Source organism: Physeter macrocephalus, chromosome 8, assembly GCF_002837175.3.
Source record: "Physeter macrocephalus isolate SW-GA chromosome 8, ASM283717v5, whole genome shotgun sequence".
Taxonomy (NCBI): domain Eukaryota; kingdom Metazoa; phylum Chordata; class Mammalia; order Artiodactyla; family Physeteridae; genus Physeter; species Physeter macrocephalus.
In genome coordinates, this window is record NC_041221.1 from 80823735 (window position 1) to 80847350 (window position 23616).

Consider the following 23616-nt stretch of genomic DNA (forward strand, 5'->3'; position numbering starts at 1 on the left):
TTTTCACAATGTTGATTCTTCCAATCCAAGAACATGGTATATCTCTCCATCTATTTGTATCATCTTTAATTTCTTTCATCAGTGTCTTATAATGTTTTGCATACAGGTCTTTTGTCTCCTTAGGTAGGTTTATTCCTAGATATTTTATTCTTTTTGTTGTAATGGTAAATGTGAGTGTTTTCTTAATTTCACTCTCAGATTTTTCATCATTAGTATATAAGAAAGATGCCTAAAAATCTAATTTTCTGTTTAGTCTTGTTAAATTGATTTTGTGGCTTCTCTATTACTCATTTGAGCCTCTTCATCCAAAGACTTAAAAGAAAGTATGGAGTGATTTGGAGATTTGGGAGGTTTGGTGGCTGGATCTTCAGTGGTGAGGACAGAAGGTGGGGCAAATTTGAACTTGAACCAGATGATGAAGTGTCTTATAGGCTCTCTTAAGAAGCTTAGACTTGTTAAAAACAAGACACCATTAAAAGGTATTAAGCAAGGGTGAAGCATGATCTTTATGCATTTTATAAAGATCACTCTTGAACAATGTGGAGAATGGTTTGGAAAGGAGCAAAACCAGAGATAGGAGGCTGATGGTGTATCTGCAGCAGTGACCCAGGATAGAAGAGGCCATGGCAGGAGCACCGTTCAGATCCAAGTGATGACCATAGTGAGGAACAGATGGGACTTAGTGATTGACTAGATAGACAGGGAAAGAGATAAGAGGACACCAAGGTTTCTGGTTTGTTTTCAGACTAGTCGGTGCCTTTAAAACATTATATTTTTCCTAAAACATACTTATGCTTCACACACCATTCTCAATGCTTTCTATAGCGATAACCCTTTAATTTTCGAATATGTTCTCATCCTGACCCCTGATGAATGCACACAGTCATTAAGTAGCTCGAATGGAAAATAAAGATGCAGATTTACTTCATTTGGGCTCAGTTCTCTGGGCCCCAGGCCTAGATAAAGGAAACAAATTCTATTACCTAAACCACAAAAGATGAAATCCTCTAGACAAAGAAGAAAATATTCCAGTGATTGACTTCGTCTCTGCATCCTCTGGCTTAACTAAGTATAAATGTATTAATATGCTTATTTACAAAAGAATTTAGCTCATCATTTTGAGAAGATTCCCATGTTTCAAATAGCGATATTTTTGTAATAAATAAGAAGTCCCTTGACAAATTCTATTAAACCCCATTTGAATCTCTGTTAAAGGGAAGGTTTCCTAATGACCTAGCTCAGCACTGCTGGTTGCATGCTGACTTGATTTGCAGCTACGTTCTTGGTGGGAGCTCAAGGACCCACAGGAAGGCATTTTTACCTCTAGATATCTTTCCCAGCTCTATCATGCTTTTTACAATTATCCCCGTCATCATTTGTTTCTTCTCACTCTTCCCAATTCCTCTCCTCCTAGTCTCTCTTGAACCTATTCCTATCCACCCCTCCATGGAAACTGCTCATCAAGGTCATTTTGCTAAATCCAGTGGTCAAGTCACAGTCCCCATCTTACATAACCCATCAGCTCTAGTCACTGCACTTAATCACTCCCTCTTCCTTCTTCATTTGGCTTCAAGGACATCAACTTCTTTTGATTTTCCTCCAGCCTCATTGTTCTCAGGCCTCCTTTCTGCTTCTCTCCGTGGTCTCTTCATGTTCAGAGTGTCCCTGGTCTCAGTTCTTAGTCCTCTTCTCTTCTCTATAACTTAAATCCTTGATGATCTCATTCAGTCTCATGGTTTTAAATAACATCTTTATACTCATGACTCTTCAGTTGTATCTCCTGAACTCCAAACTTATATCTCCTCAAGTGCTTACTCAGCATCTCCACTTGTATGTGTAAAAGAGATCACAAACTCAACATGTCAGAAATGGAACTCCCAATCTCCCCTCAAAAGCTGTTGTCATCAGAGCCTTTCCCATCTCAGTTGATGGCAACTTGATCCATCCAGTGCTCATGCCAAAAATCTTTAAGTCACTTCTCTTTTTCTCACAACCTACATCTAATCAGTCAAAAAATCTTGTTGCTGGTACCTGAACATACATCCAGAATCCAACCTCTTCTTACCACTTCCACTGCTACCATCCTAATCCATCAGAGCCACCACCATCTCTTGGCTAGATTACTATAATATGCTCCCAGTTGGTCTTCCTGCTCACACCCTTGTCAATCCTCTGCATCACAGCTCAAGTAGTCCTTTTAAAAAGTCCTTTGTAAAAATCAGCAACATCACTTCTGTACTCAAAACCTTGAAATGGCTCAGAGTAAAAGCCAAAGGCTTACAAATGCCCACAGGCTCTTACCCGGTCTGCTCCCACTCCTTAGCTCACCGATCTCATCTCTTTCACTCTCCACCTTGCTCACTATGCTCCAGAGACACTGGCCTCCTTGCTGATTCTCAGACATGCCAGACAAACCTTCCCTTAGGACCATTGCTCCACTTAGGATGTTCTTCATCAGATATCTGGAAGGCTGCCCAACACTTCTTTCAAGTCTTTGCTCATCTTCACAATGAAGCCTATCTTGCCCTATTTAATACTGTCACTTGCCCCCAATCCCAGCACTCCCAGCCCCTTTATCCTGCTTTACTTTCTTTTTCCATAGCACCTCTACTTTCTACTACATTATATACTCTGCTTGTTAGTTTCATTATTAATTGTCCCCCCCTGCTAAAATGTAGTACCCCAACAGCCGAGATCTGTGTTTTGTCCACTGATGTATCCTCAGTACTAAGAACAGTGCCTGGAACATAGGGGACACTCAGTAAATACTTGTTGAATACATGAATGAATTTTTTTTAGCCATAAGGACCTTCTGTTACAAGACAAATATGTCTGGGTATAGGTGACACATTCAGCTTCAAGCTTCCAATTTGAGCCATTCATATACATTACAAGCTACAACTGGAACTACAAGCGATACGTCTTTGACACCTCTCCTTTCCAGCTCACTCCTTCAACATACTCTTTGCACCAATGTTCTGGTCTTCTCCTCGGGATAGGGAATGGATACAGTAAGCATCACCTGCTTAGGGTTTGTCCTCCCTAGAATAATTTGGTTCTCTTCCACTTCATCTCCATGAGGTCCTCACTGTGACCCAATTCCTAAAGCCCTTGTAACTGAAAATATGAGAAGTGGTGGCTCCATTTAAAAAAAAAAAAAAAGAGTTGGAGATTCCTAAAGTGGGCCAATATTGCCAATAAATCTGACTTTAGTTTACTGACATCTAGAGAAAATACAAATGATGACTAGACTTTTGTAGCAAGAGAGAAGGATAAGGGATAGTAAGAAATGCTGGAAGGAACAGACTGCCTCATGGAGCAGCCATTGTGAAACTCACATCTTATTTTTGCTTAAGCTGGACCCTGTACTAACCCACCAAAGGTTTTGTAGGGCCCCCTCATGCGCTGGCAACTAGGATAGCCTGGAGGGAGCTGCTCCAAGAGTTCCTGGCAACACCCACTGAATGAGAGATGCCAGGTAGGAGTATGGCGAGTGATCTATCCTACTAGAGCTTTTCTGAAGATTCCAGCCACTTCCACAATGCTCTCTATACTGATAACACTCTAACAATCATTAGGATCAACTAAAAAGAGGCTGAGCTTTTGTTTCATTAGGTACTGAGTTAATCCTCAAAAACTCTATTTCTTACACAGCACTAAATTGCTTAACCTCAATCAAAAAGAAATCAACATGGAAAGTACCAAATCATAGTACTGGGCACATACCATTAGTTCCTGCTTCTTACTTCTCTTGTTTTCCTCTACTCCCTCCCCATACCCACAATCTCCTTTGAGATGATTGTTTTTCATGTTTGTCTCTTTCATGGAATATCTCTATTTCTTCTTATTTGGCCCCAGATGTCAGACTGGCTTGCATTACTCCAGGCTGAATCATTTGATTTCCTGTCCATGTTCCTAACCTTTCTGGCTCCTTTTGTATCATTTCTCAGTCATTCCTGCTGTTTACAATACTTCTCAGTTTAGAGCCATCTGCAACTCTCATTAACGAATCACTGACTCTCTCCCCCATGATCCCAGGGCATGTTGGATAAAACAAAACCTGACACCAATTCTCTTCCTTCCTTTTGAGGCACCACAACTCTGGGTTACTTTAACTTATTACCATTTTAAAATATGATTATATTATTATTGCATGTTTACTCCTAGTCTAGGCAAATCTAATATATGAAAATTAGAATTAACCATTTTTTAAAATTACTCACTTTTCAGAAATCTTAATTATTAATTCCTTTAATTAGTCACCTTTCTTAGTGTAGTTAAAATATGTAATCATTAGCTTACAAAAAAATAACAACTTTTCAAGGCTACTTACGGCCTTGAATACAAATATTTAACGTCCTTTAGCCACTTTATAAGAAATTGTTTCTTGTAGAGCTTTGAGAATAAAACCAAAATTCTTCCATTTGAATAGTAAGCTTCTGAGGAACCCACCAGTTTTCTCACTGCTGATTCATTGGATCTCTGCTTCAACTTTTCTCACTCCTTTTCCTGATATACTCAAAATATTTTCGAATCCCAGCTATTCCTCCTTCCTCAAAAACTTTTTGAGCTTCTTCTCTGTTCCAAGCACTGTACTAGGTGCTGGGAAAAATAAAGAAAGAGTCTCCATCCTCTGGAAGCTCTTAATCCAGGAAATAACATGAAGGAAAACAATACTGTTGCGTGCCTGCCATATTCTGGATCTGCAATGTGTTATTCCATTTAGACCACATGGAAACCCCATCTTACAGCAGAGAAGACAGGGTTTCCGAGAAGTTAAGTAATTTTCCTTTTATGCAGAATATGAATAGACAACTTACAGAAGAAACACAAATGGACTGTAGACATATGGGGAAAATATTCACCCTTACTAGTTATCAAAGAAATACATATTAAATAAATAAACAAACTATTTTTTACCTTTCAGATTAGTGACGAGATAAAGAACTCAAAGTTTGTGGGGTTGCAGTAAAACAGGCTCTCCTACACAGGCTCTCCTACACAGGGCATGGGAGAATATAAAGTGGTGCATCTTCCTGAGAAACAACTTAATAACATATAACAAAGACCATTACAAGAGGAATTTACCCTAATGTCCATTGCAAAGGAATGAAATAAACAATGTAACATCATGCACTGAAATTGCACACAGCCTTTAAAAATCATGTAGAATATGTAGTGACCTACAAGATTTTCTGAACACTAAGTGAAAAAGCATACTACAGAATAGCACATACTATATAGGATTACAATATATACAGAATTGTGTGTGTGTGTGTGTGTGTGTGTAGAAAACAGAAGACTGAAAGACTAGATACAAACAGGTTAACAGAGGTTATTCATAAAGGGTGGGATGGGGCTCTTCCTATTGGTAGCGTCTAAATTTTAATAATTTTTTTAAAAAACCAAACACATAAAAATGTTCATACATCCAGATTCAATTATTCCATTGCATTGCAATGAATAGTAATGCAGACTAAGAATCAAGTGACTTGCTTAAAATCACCAGTTTGGTGTGCTGTGTTTAGCCAGGCTTTCTAACTCTAAAATCCACTGTCTTTCTACATTCCATTCCTCTTCCTCGCCACAGCCCCAATTACATCATATTTAGAGTTCCTTTCTCTTTGGTTCTGTCTCCTTTTAATTTCTACATCTACTATATCCCTTCCCACTTTTTTCTAAACCATTTTAGCAGTAGTCACTCTGTGAATTGCATAGTATATGTAATACAAAACGTAAACCATGTTCATTAGATGAAAAAGACAATTCCCCCCTCATAGAGAGAACTGGGACAACACATATCAGAATAGGCACAATCTGACAGTCTTCAAATAAGTCAGTTTGCTTCTTGCATTTAAAATAAAACTGAAATCTGTTTGGTCTTAACTGTGATATTTGGAAAGCGTCATGCTCCCTTCTACACCAAAAGATTTCTTAACTTTTTCAAAATGTGAATTCTTGAGACGACCACCTGCCCAAAACTCAGATCTGAAAAACCAATCCCTAATTTTATTTATAAATGTCAAGATATCCCTATTTTCACTCGCTTACTCAGAAAGCAGGATAAATATAATAGCCCCTCTCTTACTTGGAAAAGTATAACTTTTGGAGCGAGTTGGCTGTGTCAGAAATTAGCAACGTCTTTGACGATGCACAGCTGTCTTCATTTCGTAATCACAGATGTCTAAAGCATTCCAGGAGGCTGACTAATGTACCTGGAGAAATGTGCCATTTTTTCTCATCGTTTCTCCTGAACTTCTTGTCATATCAAGAAGGGATGAGTATCTCCTTTGCTTTACAACTAGGAACTTAATTACAAGATGGAGTAAGACAAATCCTTACATTCTCCACCACCATTTCCTTCTTGTTCTCATATATACCTGTCTCAAACATATGCGCCGTCCTCAGGGATCTTAGTGGTCTCCCCTTTATTTCAATCTTTCTCCTACAGAGATTCACTTAGGACAAGATCCCCATACGGAAAAGTTTTCCTACCAACGGCTGCTATTAATGGCGAAAGAAAAACAGAGCACCACTTATGTTGCAGCCTACTGTTCACCAAAGGACATCATACTAAATATTCAGGAGTTTTTGAGCACCCCAAATAGTCCCAGACCAAAGTCAAGCCTCTGAGCAGAGCAATTAAGAATGAAAAATTCTGAAGGTATTTGTTGAAAGGTTCTCAGCTTTGTGCCTCCAAATACTATCTTACGGAAAAATCCGAATGAACTCTTTGGCCAATCCAACAGTTGTCTTTCCCCAAAAGAATTCTATTATCCCACCACCAACAACTCTTCTTTCCTGCTCTCTTGCAAGAAGTAAGTGATCATTACCACCTCAATCCACCCAAGGGCATTTCATCTGAAACCCCAAGTTCATATGCAATTAAGATTTGTATTCTTTGGGGATAGAAGTATCAACAAAGATGTAGCTGGCTTCTCATGTAAGAGAAATACATACCTGAACAGCTCTCCTTGGAAGGTTGATGCATTTTACTATACATAAATTATACCTCAATTTAAAAAAATCAACTCTACTAACAAATACTCATCCCCTCAGGGAACCTGCCCTTACTAGACTAACAGCCCTAACAGGGTTCTCCATACCCATATATGCAACCCAATTAAAAAAAAAAAAAAAAAAAAAAAAGGAAAATATATGAATATCTTCCCCACTAACTAAAGTTGCATTATTTTTCTCAGTGTATGCCTTCCATCCAATTACATGGAACATCACTGGACTTTCTAGGTGAGCAAAAAAGAAAATTTTAAAGAAACTTATAAAGCCAAAAAGGGATAAGCTAACTAGATTCCTGAAAAGTTGTGTGAGCAAAAAAAAATTTTTAAGGAAATTATAAAGCCAAAGGGATAAGCTAACTAGAGCCCTGAAAAGTCGTGTGAGCTGTCTGAGGTTACACACACACCATGGCCCAGGGAGCAGGCCTCTAACCTCCTTTAGCACAGGCTGGAAAGAGCACAAGTGATCTCAATGCATCATAGAAAGAATGGACATTTTAAAAAGAACAACCCTCTATCTAGCACAGTCCCAGCACAGAACTATTTTGAACGACCCCAAAATTCTTCCCAATGAAATATTCACCTCAAGGAATAAATAACATTAAACCAGGAATTAATAAACATTCAAGCAACTTGAGATTTTATTGTGAAAATAGCTATTTTGACATTATATCCAGTTTCTCATTTATCAGAATAAATTCTTTACAACATTGATCATCATCACCATTTCTGGGTATTTATACAGTCTCTGAGTAAAATATATTCACACTAGGCAAGGCTAGAATATTGAAATTATGACCAACAATGCTTATTTTAAGATTGTTTACTTCATAACAAAACTACAGTGTTTGTACAGTAGAACAGATGTTTCAAATGTATACCATCTGAAGATCAGCTTGGTGGAACAAAACCAATATGAGTATACATAAATTTCTTACTTGTCTTCTTTGCTATCAGTCTTCCAGAAAGCTAAAGTTATATTACTAACACCTCAAATTTCCACTTTGGGATGAACAGAAAAATGGAAAGACATTATTTCCTATTTTACAAAATAAAACATCAAGTCAGAAGAAGAATAAAGCTCATCTTTATGCAATTAACATAAAAGCTTGAGTACACCCGTCCTTCTCCAAGAAATAAGACGCCAGCACTGCAAGAGTGGCAGCCAACAGGTCAAAGAACAAATGGCCAACACAGCCTCCTCTATAGTGCGTGACTCGCTCAGGACTGATGCAAACTCTGGCAAGCCACTGTTTCTAGACATCCAGGGATCCGGGACATGTAAACTCAATGATTAGAAGGCATTTCTCTGAATTTGCATGAGGAGATCTAAAGAATCAGAACAGAGATCCAACTGCTTTGCACATGGCCAGATGTTCACCACACCACAACTCAAACCCAAAGGCAAGCTTTCCAGCAAATACACATCCAAAGCATGCAGTTCCAAATATGCAACCATATACACTGCAGAAAACAAAGAGCATCCTTATGCCTGATGAGTGAACTGGTTTTATACTTTGAAATGAAATCAGATATACTTAGTCCTCTGAAATTAGGTCTAGTGAGGCTTAAACTTGGGGGGATACAGAAACTTGCTGAGAATTTAATAAAAACTGTAAACCCTCATCCTAGAAAATGCATACACAAACATACAATCCTTTTTTTAGACCATGTCTTCAGTAATAGAAGTTGAATATATTAAACTTTCCTTGCTTTTGTCACTGAAGCAACTGTACACTTTCTAAGACACTATGTGTGTATGCATGTGCATATATGTGTGTGTGTGTATATATATATATATATATATATACACACACAAAATAACTAGCTTATATGTGACTTTAATGCTATAAATACTCACTGCCTTTCTGGTACTTTCAAAGCACAGCCAAAAACAGTTTTGAATGAAATTCCAAGTTGGTTCCCTCTGTCTCATAGATGCCTAACAAGTGGTTAGTTCTCTGAAACCACCAGTTCACACTCCTGTACAGCTGTTCCAAGCCAACTGGGATTCTAGGGAAACAGCTGGACTGACCAAGGGCCTCACATGTGCCTAAATAACCAACCTATTTAAACCCACAGCCAATCCTCAGTCAACTCCATGGTCCTAGGGAGCCCTAACCTGTCGCTTCCATTTTATCACCACTCACTAGAAGGGCAGCCAACAACTGGAAACCTCTGCAATGAGTACAAACAAGCAGAAGCACTTAGGGCAGCATTTCCCTAAGTGTATTTCTCAGAACACAAATCCCACGTGACACCTACTTAAAAAAAAAATCCACATAAAAATAAATTAGGAAAATAGTGTATAAAATACAGGCCCTTCTTGGAGTCTGAAACCACCAACAGCATATGTAAGGTTCTGAGAAGCCTACAGTAACTTAACTTTGTCTAACCCAGCATTTCCCTATTTAGCCAAAGAATCCACTATTCATATAATAACAATATATTCTGCCAAAATATATCTTGAAATGCTTCTCCAAAGAACTGAAATATAGTTTAAAAATATCTTACAATATAATTTCCAATTAATAATAATGAGGATATAAAAAGACTTATTTTCCTGCATTTTTTTTTTTTTTTTTTTTTTTTTTTGGTACGCGGGCCGCTCACTGACGCGGCCTCTCCCGTTGCGGAGCACAGGCTCCGGACGCGCAGGCTCAGCGGCGATGGGCTCACAGGCCCAGCCGCTCCGCGGCATGTGGGATCTTCCCGGACCGGGGCACGAACCCGTGTCCCCTGCATCGGCAGGCGGACCCTCAACCACTGTGCCACCAGGGAAGCCCTTCTTGCATTTTTTTAAAGGAACTACTTTGTTTTGCTCTGAATAGTCTTTTATCATAACATTCCACTCTCTGTTTACAACATCCAACTCAAAACTACCCCTTCTTATATCATTGTTCAAGAATGTTAATTCTCATCAGTAATCATTGGCCTCCTCATCTGGAACAAATGATTTTTGTATGCTTTTTGATTCCGAGGATACCTCGCCACCTCAATCACAATAATTTTAAGTCTAGGGGAGGTAACCTGGGCATCTAGCAAACATTATATCCCAACAAGAGTTTGGAGCTAAATAATTTTACAAACCCTTAAAAAAAAAAAAAAAAGCAAAGCACTCCATCTTTACATCTGTATGAAAATCAACATTTTGAAGATCTAATGAAACTTCAGTTAAACCTCTGAGACTAGGATTACTGACCTTTGGTTCATGTAATTAACAACAAATTTCTTAAAAGTCTAGTAATTTCTTAGGAAACATGAAAACATTGAAAAGTAAATGTAAATTCCACAGAGCTGAACAAGAAAAAAGGCAAAAGTTAATTCTAAATGCCAACAACATATACAAAAGACTGTCATTACAACCCAAATATAATATGTGGCTCTGCTCAGGATTTCAATTATATAAATAATTAAACCAAGACAAAGTTAATCACTAAATCCCTGTGAACTTAAAAAACAAAAAGCACACGGACACACTGCATTTTGTTCATCAAAGCATGGTCCTAGGGCTTCCCTGGTGGCTCAGTGATTGAGAATCCGCCTGCCGATGCAGGGGACACGGGTTCGTGACCCGGTACGGGAAGATCCCACATGCCGCGGAGCGGCTGGGCCCGTGAGCCATGGCCGCTGAGCCTGCGCGTCCGGAGCCTGTGCTCCGCAACGGGAGAGACCACAGCAGTGAGAGGCCCGTGTACCACAAAAAAAAAAAGAAGAAAAAAAAAAAAAGCATGGTCCTAGTGTAGTTAGAGAGAGAACACTTGCAAAACAAAGAAGGATTACCACACAGAGACACGGAATTTTTTTCAAAATATTTTATCCTCAAAAGTAAACCCACATACCATAGGAAAAAAAGATACAATTACAAACATAAAATTGTAGAATTTTTAGTCTCCTAGGGAAAAGGGGTTCTTGGTTTTAGGGGTTCTTGTTGTTTTTTCTTTGCTCATAAGGCAAAACAGATCTTTAGATTATCATTTGTTATAAACCTGAGTTTTTTTCTTTAAACTCAAGAATGAAATAAATTATATATAATTTATATTATGCATTTATTCATCTGGAACTGAATACTGAATACTATGTTTAAAGCATTAAATTTTAAATCATAGTTTATCTAGATAATGATAAACTTATTGAATTTATTTTTAAAACCCTTTTATTTTGAAATAATTATAGACTCACAAAAAGAAGTTGCAAAAATAGTACAGAGAGACCCTATGTAACCATCCCTCAGCTTCTTGTCTTTACATTTAAGCATTTATATTTTGGTTTCAGAGGGATACAATTTTTGACAGCTTATGAAAAAGTAAACAGTTTATGAAAAATCTAATAACATGGTAAATGTCTATTCCTGGAAGAGGCTCTAAGAAAACATACTACTGACTTCAAATACCACTTTTATCACATGATACTACCTTTAAAAATTGGTTTTCTGAGATACTAACACTGTTACCAATTTCTGCCTCTTTTGATGTCTAGTTTTCTTCCATTTTTGCAGACTTCTGAAAATTACAACTTAGCTCTGATTGAAATAAGCTTCCCCATTCCTTTAAGTTAATATATCTAGCCACATTAAATGAACATAAATTACAAATGGAAATCAAAATGCTTCGGATTTAACATAAAATCTCTAATCCTCTAGCACACAAAAAATAAAACAAACATGTCTAGGTTGAAATTTAATTCGTTTGTCAGTGCCAACCTTTTAGGGGGAAAAACATTGTGTAGGAATGACTGTCCTTAAAGGTCTTTTACAGTTTCTTTGGTCTTAGGGGAATGGCCAGTCTTATGGATAACTAATGACAGTTTGTTGATGAAAGATCTTTATCTTATGGGAACTATCTGACCAATTTTCTCATCCCATACTACCAAGAAACAAACACAAACATAGTCGCTTTTATCATATTATCGTCCACCATCACTTCCAAAAGAAAGTGGCTCACAGTATTTTAAGACTGTGGACCATTTATCTCAGCGAACTCCAACTTTATCCAAAGCATATCCTGACAGGTTGCTCAAAAGCTCTCTGCCCAGTCTGGAAAGTTATTCCTTTCCAAGAGCTTCCTATATGTGTGGCTGATCCCTGGAGTGGTTTGTGCTCAGTGATAGCTTCCTAGCATCTCATTAGCTTATACCAAAAACCTCAACTAAGTAACCCAGCATATAAATTCTTACTTATCTAAATCATATTTTGCATCTTAGGAAAGATAGTCTGGAAGCATCATGGCCTATATAGCATACAGCTAAAGGCAGTTCAAAGCAGGAATGACCAAAAGGAAATAAATCATATTTACAGTCGTCTTTCTACTAAAAAAGGATAGATACTTGTTATTCTAGAATGATATTTTTTTATTAAACTTTCAACACATCAAACATTACAGTATGCTTACTGGCTGCATCTTTGTGTCATAAGAATACGATATTCCACATTCTTATAAAAATGTAAACACATTTTGCTTACTCATGGACAGTAGTAACCTTATTGACAGAAAACTTTACATAACCCAGTATTATCCCTTGACTTTGCCCATGGAGAAACCTGGAGTTAAATTTACCATTCAATTTTAGAATCTGTTAGGGTTAATAATAGAGTTCTTTCTCCTACAAATTTTTTATTTTTCCAAAAACTAATTTTAATTGTCCTGTTTTACACGTTTGACAATTGTAAGTCACTTCAAATGCTTTTTGAAAGTTTTAATAGAAATCATAATCGAAAATGACTAACCCTGACTAAAGCATAAGCAGATGATTAATGTGCTAACCACCCATCTCCAATAAACATCAATCCTAGAGGACAATAAAGTCCTATGGTCATGATTTCCAACACAGAATATTCAAACAGATTTCCGTTGCTGCACTCTAACAGAAGACTAACACGAAGACTAACACATAACACACACACACACACACACACACACACACACACACACACTCTCTCTCTCTCTCTCTCTCTCTCTCTCTCTCTCTCTCTCTCTCTCTCTCTCTCTCTCCCCCCCAACCTGTTGCAGAAGTAATGTGAAACTCATTAGTTTCTTTCTCTCAATGCATCCAAACAGATGAACAAGACTTTGAAGACTACCCTGTTTCTCATTAAAACTTTCAAGAAAAAATATTTACAATGACATAAAGACTTCTGTATAAATAGCTACCTAAATACAGAACAAATTGAGAGGATGCAGGTCAAACACAGCTGAGTTCCACTCAGCTCAAATTAGACAAGTCTCTTGAGTCCAAAACTGTTTTCCTAACCTGGGGGTTTCTGCAGGATGTGACAAGATTTGCTGAGCACCATAGTAATCTTTTAAGACACTAATCAAAAACATGGTCCTATATTTTAAAAACCCCAGAAGTAGTTTTAGGACAGCAGAAGCACCTCAGCCACTAAAATAAGCAAGATTCTATTATAAGTAAAATTACCCGCACAGCAAATCTTTGAACAGTTCAGCAACCAATAAATAGAAAATGTTCTTTAAAATCTGCTATTTCCGACTACTCCATTGAATCCTTCAACTGTAGTTAACTCTATGGAAAATAATTAGTTGTCACAAAGGTTTTGACTACATGATATGTTTCTTAGGAAAGAACACTGGTCTGAGCCAAGCATGGTGAACCTGGACCAGGTGCACAGTAGGTACTTCTAGTTCTCTGGCAGTGGGCTCCTCCTGAGTAGTGTCTAACAACTGGGCAAGAGTCAGACTTTACAGCCTGGCATAATAACGATGCTAACACATTCAGCTCTCCTGAAATCAACCCAAGAAAGAGATGACTAGAGTTAAAGACGTACTACGAATACACAGGTCTAAAGCTCCAATAAATTAAAAGAGCCCTTGCTAACCTGTATTGAACACATGAGCAAATACTGTTATATTGAAGTGCATATAGTCAGACAAATATTATATGTAACCACCTTCAATATTTATATATATGGTACTAACTCCCCCAAAGATTAGACTTATGAGAGCATAATTAAAAAACACATTCCTCATTGCTTTTTAAAGTTAAATACAGGCTTTTCTACTGAAGTAAATAGAATATTAGAATATTTTTCCTAACATCTAAAATAGGCATCAGATTTCTAAACAGAAGAAAAAAAGGCTTCAGCCAAAGAGCCACATATTAGATATTTAGACTGGTCTAAGGATACTAAATTAATAAATTAACTTGAATAAACTAACAGTGCACATTCAGAACAGCAGTGTAGCTTTGGGCCAGCAACATGTGAACCAAAGGCAAAAATCTGCCAAGGTTAAGGCAGGTTTTTTATTTACAGTACAACGTGTTTTCTTTTTTCCCCAAGTTCATTTAGCATTTACGTTGATGTTATTTAAAGTGCGTTTCCAAGCTAAAACACGAGCTTCCTAACTAAAAAGAAATTACTGTCATAGAAAGTTTCTTTTGTTTTAGAGTCTTCCTTATACCTATTTATGAATTTTCTTTTTGCCTCACACACTTAGTGTAAGAGATTACTGCAACAATTATATGACCTTGGACACAAAGCATGAAGACTGTCAGGGTGATAGCCGTTGTGAGGAATTACTTTCTTCTTCTGCTGGAGTCAATTTAAGTGTTGGTAGTTTCCGAGGAGGAAGTTGAGGGCTTTGGCGAAGATTGTCATCCATCTGTGGAAAGTACAAAAGATACATCTGACTAATGGCTATGGCACCACTTTTATAGACTGTGGCCTCCCCATCCAAACTATAGTCTCGAAGAGTATCGAACCTTATGTTTCTAGGACTGCTAGAGAAACCTTTTTCTTGCAAATAATCTCTCAAGAATTCTAAACATCATACCTAAATACTGGCTGACTCAGTATATGTATGAAAGCAATACGGCTCATCCTTGATGACTTCACAAAATTACAGTAATTCCACAAAATGAATAGTCTACTGAACTCAACCACACCACAACTTGGTTTAAGAGATCTTCTAATATTAAGTGTAAAAGCAGTATTTCTGTTACATTACTCTCCACAGTTTACAAAGTTTGTTCTCATTTGATCTTCCCAACACAACTGTAAAGAAAAAAAAAAAAACAGGCGGACACAATTATTCCCTATTTTACAGATTAGCAAAATGAAGCTCAGAAAGGTTACCAGATTTGCATTAGGTTGCAAAGCTAGCATCAGAGCTGAAATGTGAACACAGGTCTTCTTATTCTATCACTATTGTTCTTTCAACTATATCTCATTGCCTCAATAAAAATGACCTGTACTCCACTCATAAAGATCACCTCTTTTAGGCTATGACTATTTAGACCAAGAGAAGCTAAGAAAAGAGACAGAAAGAAGGATAAATTTTTTAGACCTAATCCAGAGGCATTGCAAACACTGGATCAGTTCTAAGTCTGCTCCAGAGAAGCAAATCAAGAGCATATTTAGAAAATGTCCAAGAGTTTCAGACTTACCCTAAGGAGTACGTTAGCATCCTGGGAAACACTAGGACAGGGGTTACTTAGAACTGAGTCAGACCTTAGAAAACTACCTTTAACCAGGGTACCCCAAAACCAGAGTGCAAGGTCCTGGTGTTAAGCTGCTTCATAAAAGACCTGAAAGCAGCTGCCATCAATGACCCAAAACCAACAGAATATAGCATCTTATCACCTACTTGATAGGTAGGCTTTTTTAGAGTTTTGAATATAAGCAGCCCAAAACTCTCTCTTATCTTCTTAAGATGCTTTTATAAAGCATAAGGGAATGTTTCAGCAGAGGTACATAGGGTTCATAATAAAGGGAAAAGAATAAAAGATTAACTCTTAATTTTCTGAGGGAAAAAGTATTCCCAGTGAACTATCTGAATCAATTGTGATGTCTTTTTTTCTCCTTTCAAGAACTAAGTTCTTCAAACATAACTGTTTTTTTTTTTTTTTTTTGGAGTACGCGGGCCTCTCACTGTGTGGCCCCTCCCGTAGTGGGGCACAGGCTCAGTGGCCATGGCTCACGGGCCCAGCTGCTCCATGGCATGTGGGATCTTCCCGGACCGGGGCACGAACCCGTGTTCCCTGCATCGGCAGGCGGATTCTCAACCACTGCGCCACCAGGGAAGCCCAACTCTTTCTTTTTTTTAAGCTCTAGATTTCCTATCTAAATGGTGAACGGTGGTAGCCAATAGAATTTGTTCTAATGTCTTGTAGCAAACAGTGAACTGTACTGAAGAGCAGATGGGAAGTGGGGTGTAGAGAGAGGTGCTGATATAGGGTCAGGAAACTCTCATATATTGATGATGCCAAAATGGAACTGTACCAAGTGGTGACAGGGCCTCCTGGCTTCACTTTCTGCATATGTAGGTATTTCATGGCTCCCTTCACATGTCTAATGAATCTGCCACAGATAGAAATGGAAACTATACTGGATAGCCTTCATCTAGCAGAAAAGTACCTAAAACAGTCTGAGTAATCCTTCCATTATCCACACTTAACTCTCAGTGTATTTCCTCTCATGAGATTTGCTGGGTTAGGCTATGAATTAAGACAAACTTGACTTTCATTCAGCTTACCCAAACTTTAATAAGAGGTACATGCAATACCATAAAAAGAAATAAAATGGTCATTCCAGAGAGTGGCAGTTATAAATCTGGCTATTACCACCAGTAGTAATGGATACATACTTTCATTCATGAGTTAGATGACTAACTGCAAAGCCCATGCTGGAATCCAATTTCTAGGGTTCAAATTCCCTCTCTACCTCTTGCCAGCTAACGGCCTCGGGCAGGTGATGTTATAAGCTACTCTCGAAGCTTCAGTTTCTCATCTGTAAATTGGGAATGACAAAGTACCTGCACCCACAGAGCTGCTGTGAAGATTAAGTAACTCATATAAAGCTCATATAACACAGTGCCTGTTACTCAATCCCCCAAATCCTCTAGCCAGTGTTATTAAGCCACAATGACCTATTAGTTTGTGAAAGAATAAAGCATTATCCATTTGTATAAGAAAAAAAAGCAAGTTTATCAAACACTTGAGGAAAAAATGCATAACTCCCTTGTATTTTTCCAATTAGAATCACCCTTGAAATTTCCATTGTTGGCTCCCTCCCCTACCCAATTCCTCAATATCTCTCTCAACAAATGCATACTCCCTAAGTGGCAAAATATCCACACTGGCAAAAATTGTAGACAATGTTTAGAACAGAGGATAGGAAGGAGACAAAATAAAACCATTTATGTGGAAGAAAGAAAAAAGCACCATCGTGCTTTTAGCAAGAAAAGATAAGCACAGGCGCTTATGATCTCAAGAAACCTTAACCCTCAGAGACAGAAAGAAGCAGAAAAGCAAGCAAGAAGTGTTTTTTTGTTTGTCTCTCTCTTTTTTTGAAGCCAGGCTTTTGGGTCTCCTAATTTGAAAAGTACTACTAATTGGGTGGTAAAAGTAAATCCAATACCATTATCAGATCTTTCCCCAAAGCAATCAGGCCATTACTGGTTTCAAAACGCTGTATTTTGTACAGCTTTAGTAAATGTATGTTTAAACAGCTTTCTGAAAAAATAAACTTAAAAAAAACCTGAAAAGGTAAAGTTAATGCATAACCCAAAACAATATTAATTGCAGAAAGGAAAATACTAAACTACTATAAAATAACAATTGAAGTAAACTTGACCTTTTCAATCAAGTTGGATTCCTTATTTACAAGTTGTGTGAGTTTCTGCAGATTTGCATCTACCGTTTCTTGTCCAGCAGGAGAGATGCCTAAGAAGCCAGGACAGAAATCAGAAAGAGGAAATTCTGAAAGCCTTACAAGCTGTTTAGATTCAAAGAATATTGAGTCAATCCACCCTCCTAAGTGCCCCATTGCCCACCCCACCCTCCAAAAAAGGCAAAGTGAAAAACCATTCTGGGTTCAAAAGCAAACTTAAGAGCGAGAGTAATGCTCCAAAACCAAACCCTAAGCCAAAGGACTAAATTTGTCCTTAAGGAGACCCTGTTAGCCAAGCATTATGCAGATAGCCAAGGGCATTAGTAAGAGCACAACAGTCCTCATTTCCTTCTCAAATTTGACTTGTGCCTTCCCCCCCATTTCACATAGGTCTTTAGTTACAACTATTTGAACAGCTTTCTAAGGCCCAAACAGCTATCCACAAAGCATCCGAAGTACTTGGAGGAACTTTTAAAAATACAGATTCCTGGGATCCATCCCTAAGGGATTCTAATTCAGTGAATCTGGTATAGGACCCAAGATTTTGTATTTGTTCTGTAGTCAGGTTTGCTAACCACTGCTCCCAAGTAACAAGGTTGAAAGTTAGTCAGTTTCATGACCCCCAAACTAACTAACCCCTCTCTTGTTATATACAAGTGTATTATATACAAAACACATAACCCACTATAAAAAGTAAACTGTCCCTAAACCAACGATCCTTATGACTTCTATTTCTTAAAAGGACAATTCTGGCCAACTCTCCCCATACAAATTTTGTGTCCCAATCACTTAGGCACAAGGCCCAACACTCTCGAAGAATCAGAGCCTAAGTGACAGGTGCCCTCTGTTTACTATACCTCCAGTCTGATGCAATCAGTTTTGAAGTAGTGGAATCATGGGAGTGTACCTCACCAAAATCAATCTGCTCATTTCTGTTCACACAGGAAAATGCCAGAAGCAACATTTAAAGTAATTGCCCATTTGCATTAGGATAAATGCTATCTTTCAGCAGGGACACAATAAATGGTTAACTTTTAGAAGAAAATGACCCACTTCAAAGGGGCAATATTTAAAGAACAAGAAGCAAGAACTGTATAAAATCCAGAACAGACAAACAGCAAATATATATTTCTCTATTTAAAGAAGAACTAACACATGGGAATAAAAATAAAGTTGGAAAAATGCAACTTTTTGAAGTTCTATAAACCAGCATTTAAAGACAATATACAAACTGCTTTAATAAGTAATGAATTTGGCTTATACATCCTTAGGAGAATATGCAAGTATTCTATGCAAACAAAGATTAGCTGAAGAGGAACTAGCTTACCTCCAAGACTAAGCCTAAAATAACTGTTTAGGATGTCATCACAAAAGCGACACAGGTTGGAGAGCTGTTTCAAATGTTCTTGTAACTGAACTTTAGGAAAGCGTACTTTATAAAGAGGTGCGAGAAAACCAAACACATAGGCATCCAAAGTAGAAGGTCTAAAAATAAATGAAGGATTTTTTAAAAGCACATAAGAAAATATTAAGTTGGGATTATGTTAAAAAAAAACTTTTTCTCAAATACATTTGTCAATTCTGAAGTATACAATACAGTCTTTTAAAAGGTTTACTACCCATTCTGGCTTATAAAAATGATGCAGCTAGGGTTTTACTCATTTGTAGCTTTTAAAAAATACTCTACCCATTTTATTTAGAAGAAAATTAAGTTGTAAATTAAAGATTCATTTTTACTCATAAGTGTTATATAGAGACTGGAGACACGGTGGGAATAGTCGTAGAAGTTTCAAATTCACATATGTAGCACATTAAGTCAATGTGAGATTACCCCAACAGAAAAAGTTTCCTATAGTAAAAATCCATTAAATATTTTTTTTAAGTGAAAAACTCATTGGGGATGGGGTGGGAGGACCGGGCAAGGGAACTTGCTTTAAATAACTGCTCACTGAATACATGCAAACAAAACATCAAAATGGTTTTTAAGGGAATGCACTCACGTATCTCCAAAGAAAAACTGAGATGTTCCCAGTCTGTTTGACAGAAGATTTAGGCACTCCTTGGCATCTCTGTATATCTAATAAGGATGAAATTACATCTCAAAGGTAGGAAAGATACTTGAGAACTCCTTTTCAGACTGGCATCTATAGGTAAATTTATCCCTGCTCTTTCTCTTGTCCCTCCTCTGGAGGGCCCTTGCTCTGAAAGTAATCCCAACCATACCTGAGCTTCTACATCTCGGAGGTGGTAGAGGGGAGGCTCTCCCCTGGTCAGGAGAATCCTATTCAGTGCTCCCTTAGACATTCTTCCAGGCAGGATCAAACTCAAGGGAAAAGGCATTCGTGAAGCAAACCATGGCTTTGTCACAGTAAAGTAATTGTCACTCTCAACCCAGAATGTGTGAAGCTGCAAAAAGGGGAAAAAACACTACAAGGATATTCTTTTACTAAAAGGAAGATCCTCAATCAATGTGAAGGTTTTTCATAAATATCTCTGAATGAAGTTGACTCCATACAAATTTTCCAGTTAGGATGACTCAAGGATAAATTAAGATTTTTAAACGTGTGAGTTTTGTTGATTGCTCTATCCCAAGCACCCAGAATAAGGCCTGGAACATAGTAGGTGCTCAATGAATATTTGTTGAATGAATGAATTACAGTTGGCCCAACTCTATACATGGACAAACTCCAACTTTTCACAGAGAATTTTTATTTCCAAAATGACATTATCTTTCACTTTGTTGTTTCATACACTAGTTGAACGTCTAACAGAATCAACCCAGTTCTGCAGTTACATGAAAGAATCAAGACTGATACATAAATGAAATTTCTTCTCTTAAGCCTTTTCCATTATTTTTCTTCTATATCGACTAAGTAGGTTTTCAGTAAGTCACTAAAATACTGTAATATTCACCAATGCTCACCACTGCAGGAAGAAGCTTCTCTTCGAGGAGAGCAATGTAAGCTAGTGTATCTGCCCCTTGTTTTGCTGACAGTTCATAATCGGCATTATATTTCTATTAAAAAATATAAAACCAAAAACCTCATAAGTCAAGAACCCCAAAACAGTGAAGCTAAATAAATTAGGACTCCTATTCTTCCTCAAAAATGGCAAACATATTAAAAGGGGAAAAGAAAAATACAAATTCAGTGACAAATGCTGCTTAATGCAAATAAAGTTCTTAGCACAGCATCATGCACAGGTTAAGGCCAATAAATGTTAGTTTTAGGTGTTTATATTAACTGTTATTTCAATGATTGTTAATGACCTAGTTTAGTTTAGTGCATGGCATGTAGTACAAACTTAATAGAGGCTATTATTATTCTTGTTAACAATAAGGAAAAAGTTCTAATTAGTAGCATTTTCCCCTTGAAAAAAGAAAACCTTCCAATTGAGAAAAGTTCTAAATTTTGTTGATATAGGACTTCTTTTTTAAACTATTGGCAAAATCAACGATAACTTTTGCATTTATGTAAATTGTTACAGTTCAAACATTTTAGATATATAAATCTTGGCATGTTCAGATATTTTGGATACATTATTTCATGAAACATTTAACTGCAACTATTAGTTTAAGTGCTTTTAAAAAATAAATAGTTGCTAGTTGATGGGAACTCAGACCTCACACCAAGCACAAAATGTGTAGCAATTATGGAACTAAATTTACAATCATATCAATAAGTATAATAGTGAAAATGGTTAAATTGAATCTACTTACACCTAAACTTCAATAAAAACCAAGGAAAGTGCATGAAAATATAAACTGACTATAACTCACTATATGGCTTTTGAATCACAGTACGACTCATGCTTTAGAGCAGTGACTCTCAAATCTATTCTTATATCAAGCCCTATGTATCTCCAAAAAAGAATTCTAAAAAAAAATTTTTTTAATGCACTTTCTTTGGAAACAACATGCAGGGATCAAGAATCTACTTCTTCAGAAGGAACCCACCTGTTTTCTTAAAAAGTTTAGTATTTTTGCCGGCTGAGAAACAATACTGTCTTCAGTTGTCAAAACTGGTACATCTCCTGTAATCAAAATACAGTTTACATACAAGGAAGCATTTTTATTTCCTCTGAAGAGACTCCAATACCCTAAAAACTATGCCAGTCACATTTGGAGAAGAAAAAAATGAGTAATCTTAGGTTTTTGTAATTTCACACACACAAAAAGTTTTGGAGAGCATTTTCATTTCTCCTAATTTCCACTGATTTGGCTTCTCCTTTGAAGTATTACTCAGAATGATCAAAACATAAGCAACACACAGCCAAGGTCATGGTACGAACTAAAACCCCAAGGTACTCCATGGCTACAAGTCCCCTAGCTTTAAATAGAGGGGTGAGGGTGCTTACAGAGGGCAGAAATGGGTGTTTAAAAGTTTACACTGTACCTCTTGAACCTCTCCAGGTGTTATCTATGACATTGACTTTCAGGGGTGCACCAGAAAATTTGGCGTAAGCCTGAAAGAGAGTTTGCAATAAAACATTTTAGACTGAGTACGTAATGCAAATCTGCAGAGCAGCTTTACTTCAAAGCCGGGTCTCCAGAAGGCAGAAACGCCTGACTCGGGGGCTGCGTCCCTCCCGCTACTTCTAGCCGGGGTTGCGCGCTACCAAGATTTCGAGGACTTTTTTGCCCCCAAACGTTTGGGGGATGCAGAGCGGGGAGCGCGCGCCTCCTGTTTTGGGCTTTCATTCCACTGCGCAGACGGCTTTGCAAGGCTGAGAAAACTCGGAGCCAAGCGGAGAAGCCATGACTTCTCCAGGCTTCGGCGGGGTCACAGGCTAGGCTGTAACTCATTGGACGGGAGGGAGCCCCGGGCGGTGCAGCGAGCAGCGCCCCGGCCGGCCGGGCCCGAGCGCCGCGGGAACCAACCCCAGCCGCCGGGACCCGGACCAGCCAACCTCGCATCTCTGGCCCCGCCTCTTCTTTCCCGCGCCCTGGCCCGCGAGGCGGCCTCACCATCACCACCAGGGAGTCGCTGTGCACCGACGGGAGCCCCCAGCCGCCTCCCCAGCACCTGAGCTCCAAGGGCGCCGCCATCTTGCCGGGGCCGACCTTTGCTATCCCGGAAGTACTTTTGCTGCCTACTTTCCGGCACGTGGAAACGCGGGGGCGGAGCGCGAGGGAAGGAAGGGTACTTTGGGGACTGGGAGAGGTGCAAGGCGGGAAGGGCGACTGAAGGGGTTAACAACACGCTTAGCATCAATTTGGCCTGGGGGTTAAGAGTCCTGGGCAATGTCAGACAACCCGCCAGTAATTCCTCAAGTACTTATTAGATGCTATGTGTACCAAGCACTTTGACTCTTACTACCCTGGGCTAAACTAACCCATTTGTAAACCAGGCATGACAGTTTATTCGCAAGATTGTTGTGTTTAAAATTATGACATGGAGGTAAAGAACTTGGCATATAGTAGGCACTCTGTAATTGTTTGACCCCTTTTCCCCATATATTTGGCTTCTGCTTCTTGCGACTCAATCTAAATTAGTCACCTTCATATTTGCTTGTTACACTCTTCCTAAAAGTAACAAGTTTCCTGAAGTTTGTCAAGTGAATTCTGCCGTTCTTCAGTCCGGAATATTGTTCTTCCCTGGTACTGCTCCCTCAGAAATGAGCTTAACTGTCACCTCCCTGGGACAATTTTCCAAACTTAGGAACTTCTGGGTTCCTGCAGCATCTTGTACATACTTGAATTGTAGCTTCTATCTGATACAAACGTTTTGCCTTTCATTGTACCAGAAGTTCTTTGAAGACGGAACAGGGCTGGCTTCATAGATGTGAGACCTCTGCAGTCACACAGGGCCCTATACTTAGCAGAGCTCACACTTGTTCTGGTGTCATTGTCTTGAAATTCTTAATAATTTTTGAACAAAGGGCCCTGCATTTTTTATTTCAATTGGGCCCTGCAAATCATGTCACCAGTCGTGTCTGTGGGCCTAGTGGGCATGAACTACATGTTTCTTGAAC

The 23616-nt window shown here is 38.3% G+C and overlaps 1 protein-coding gene across 1 annotated transcript; it reads right to left on the bottom strand.

Annotated features, from left to right (window-relative positions):
• Nucleotides 1-10543: 10543 nt before the first annotated feature.
• On the bottom strand, nt 10544-22727 carry MTX3 (metaxin 3). Its single transcript, XM_007124540.4, has 9 exons — nt 22610-22727; nt 22038-22107; nt 21599-21675; nt 20567-20659; nt 19867-20049; nt 19644-19720; nt 18971-19128; nt 17608-17696; nt 10544-14635 (listed from the first exon to the last, which is right to left on the bottom strand). Exons 1-9 carry the CDS (start codon nt 22688-22690, stop codon nt 14525-14527), a joined length of 939 nt encoding a protein of 312 aa, XP_007124602.1. The 5' UTR covers nt 22691-22727; the 3' UTR covers nt 10544-14524.
• Between the last annotated feature and the right edge of the window lie 889 nt (nt 22728-23616).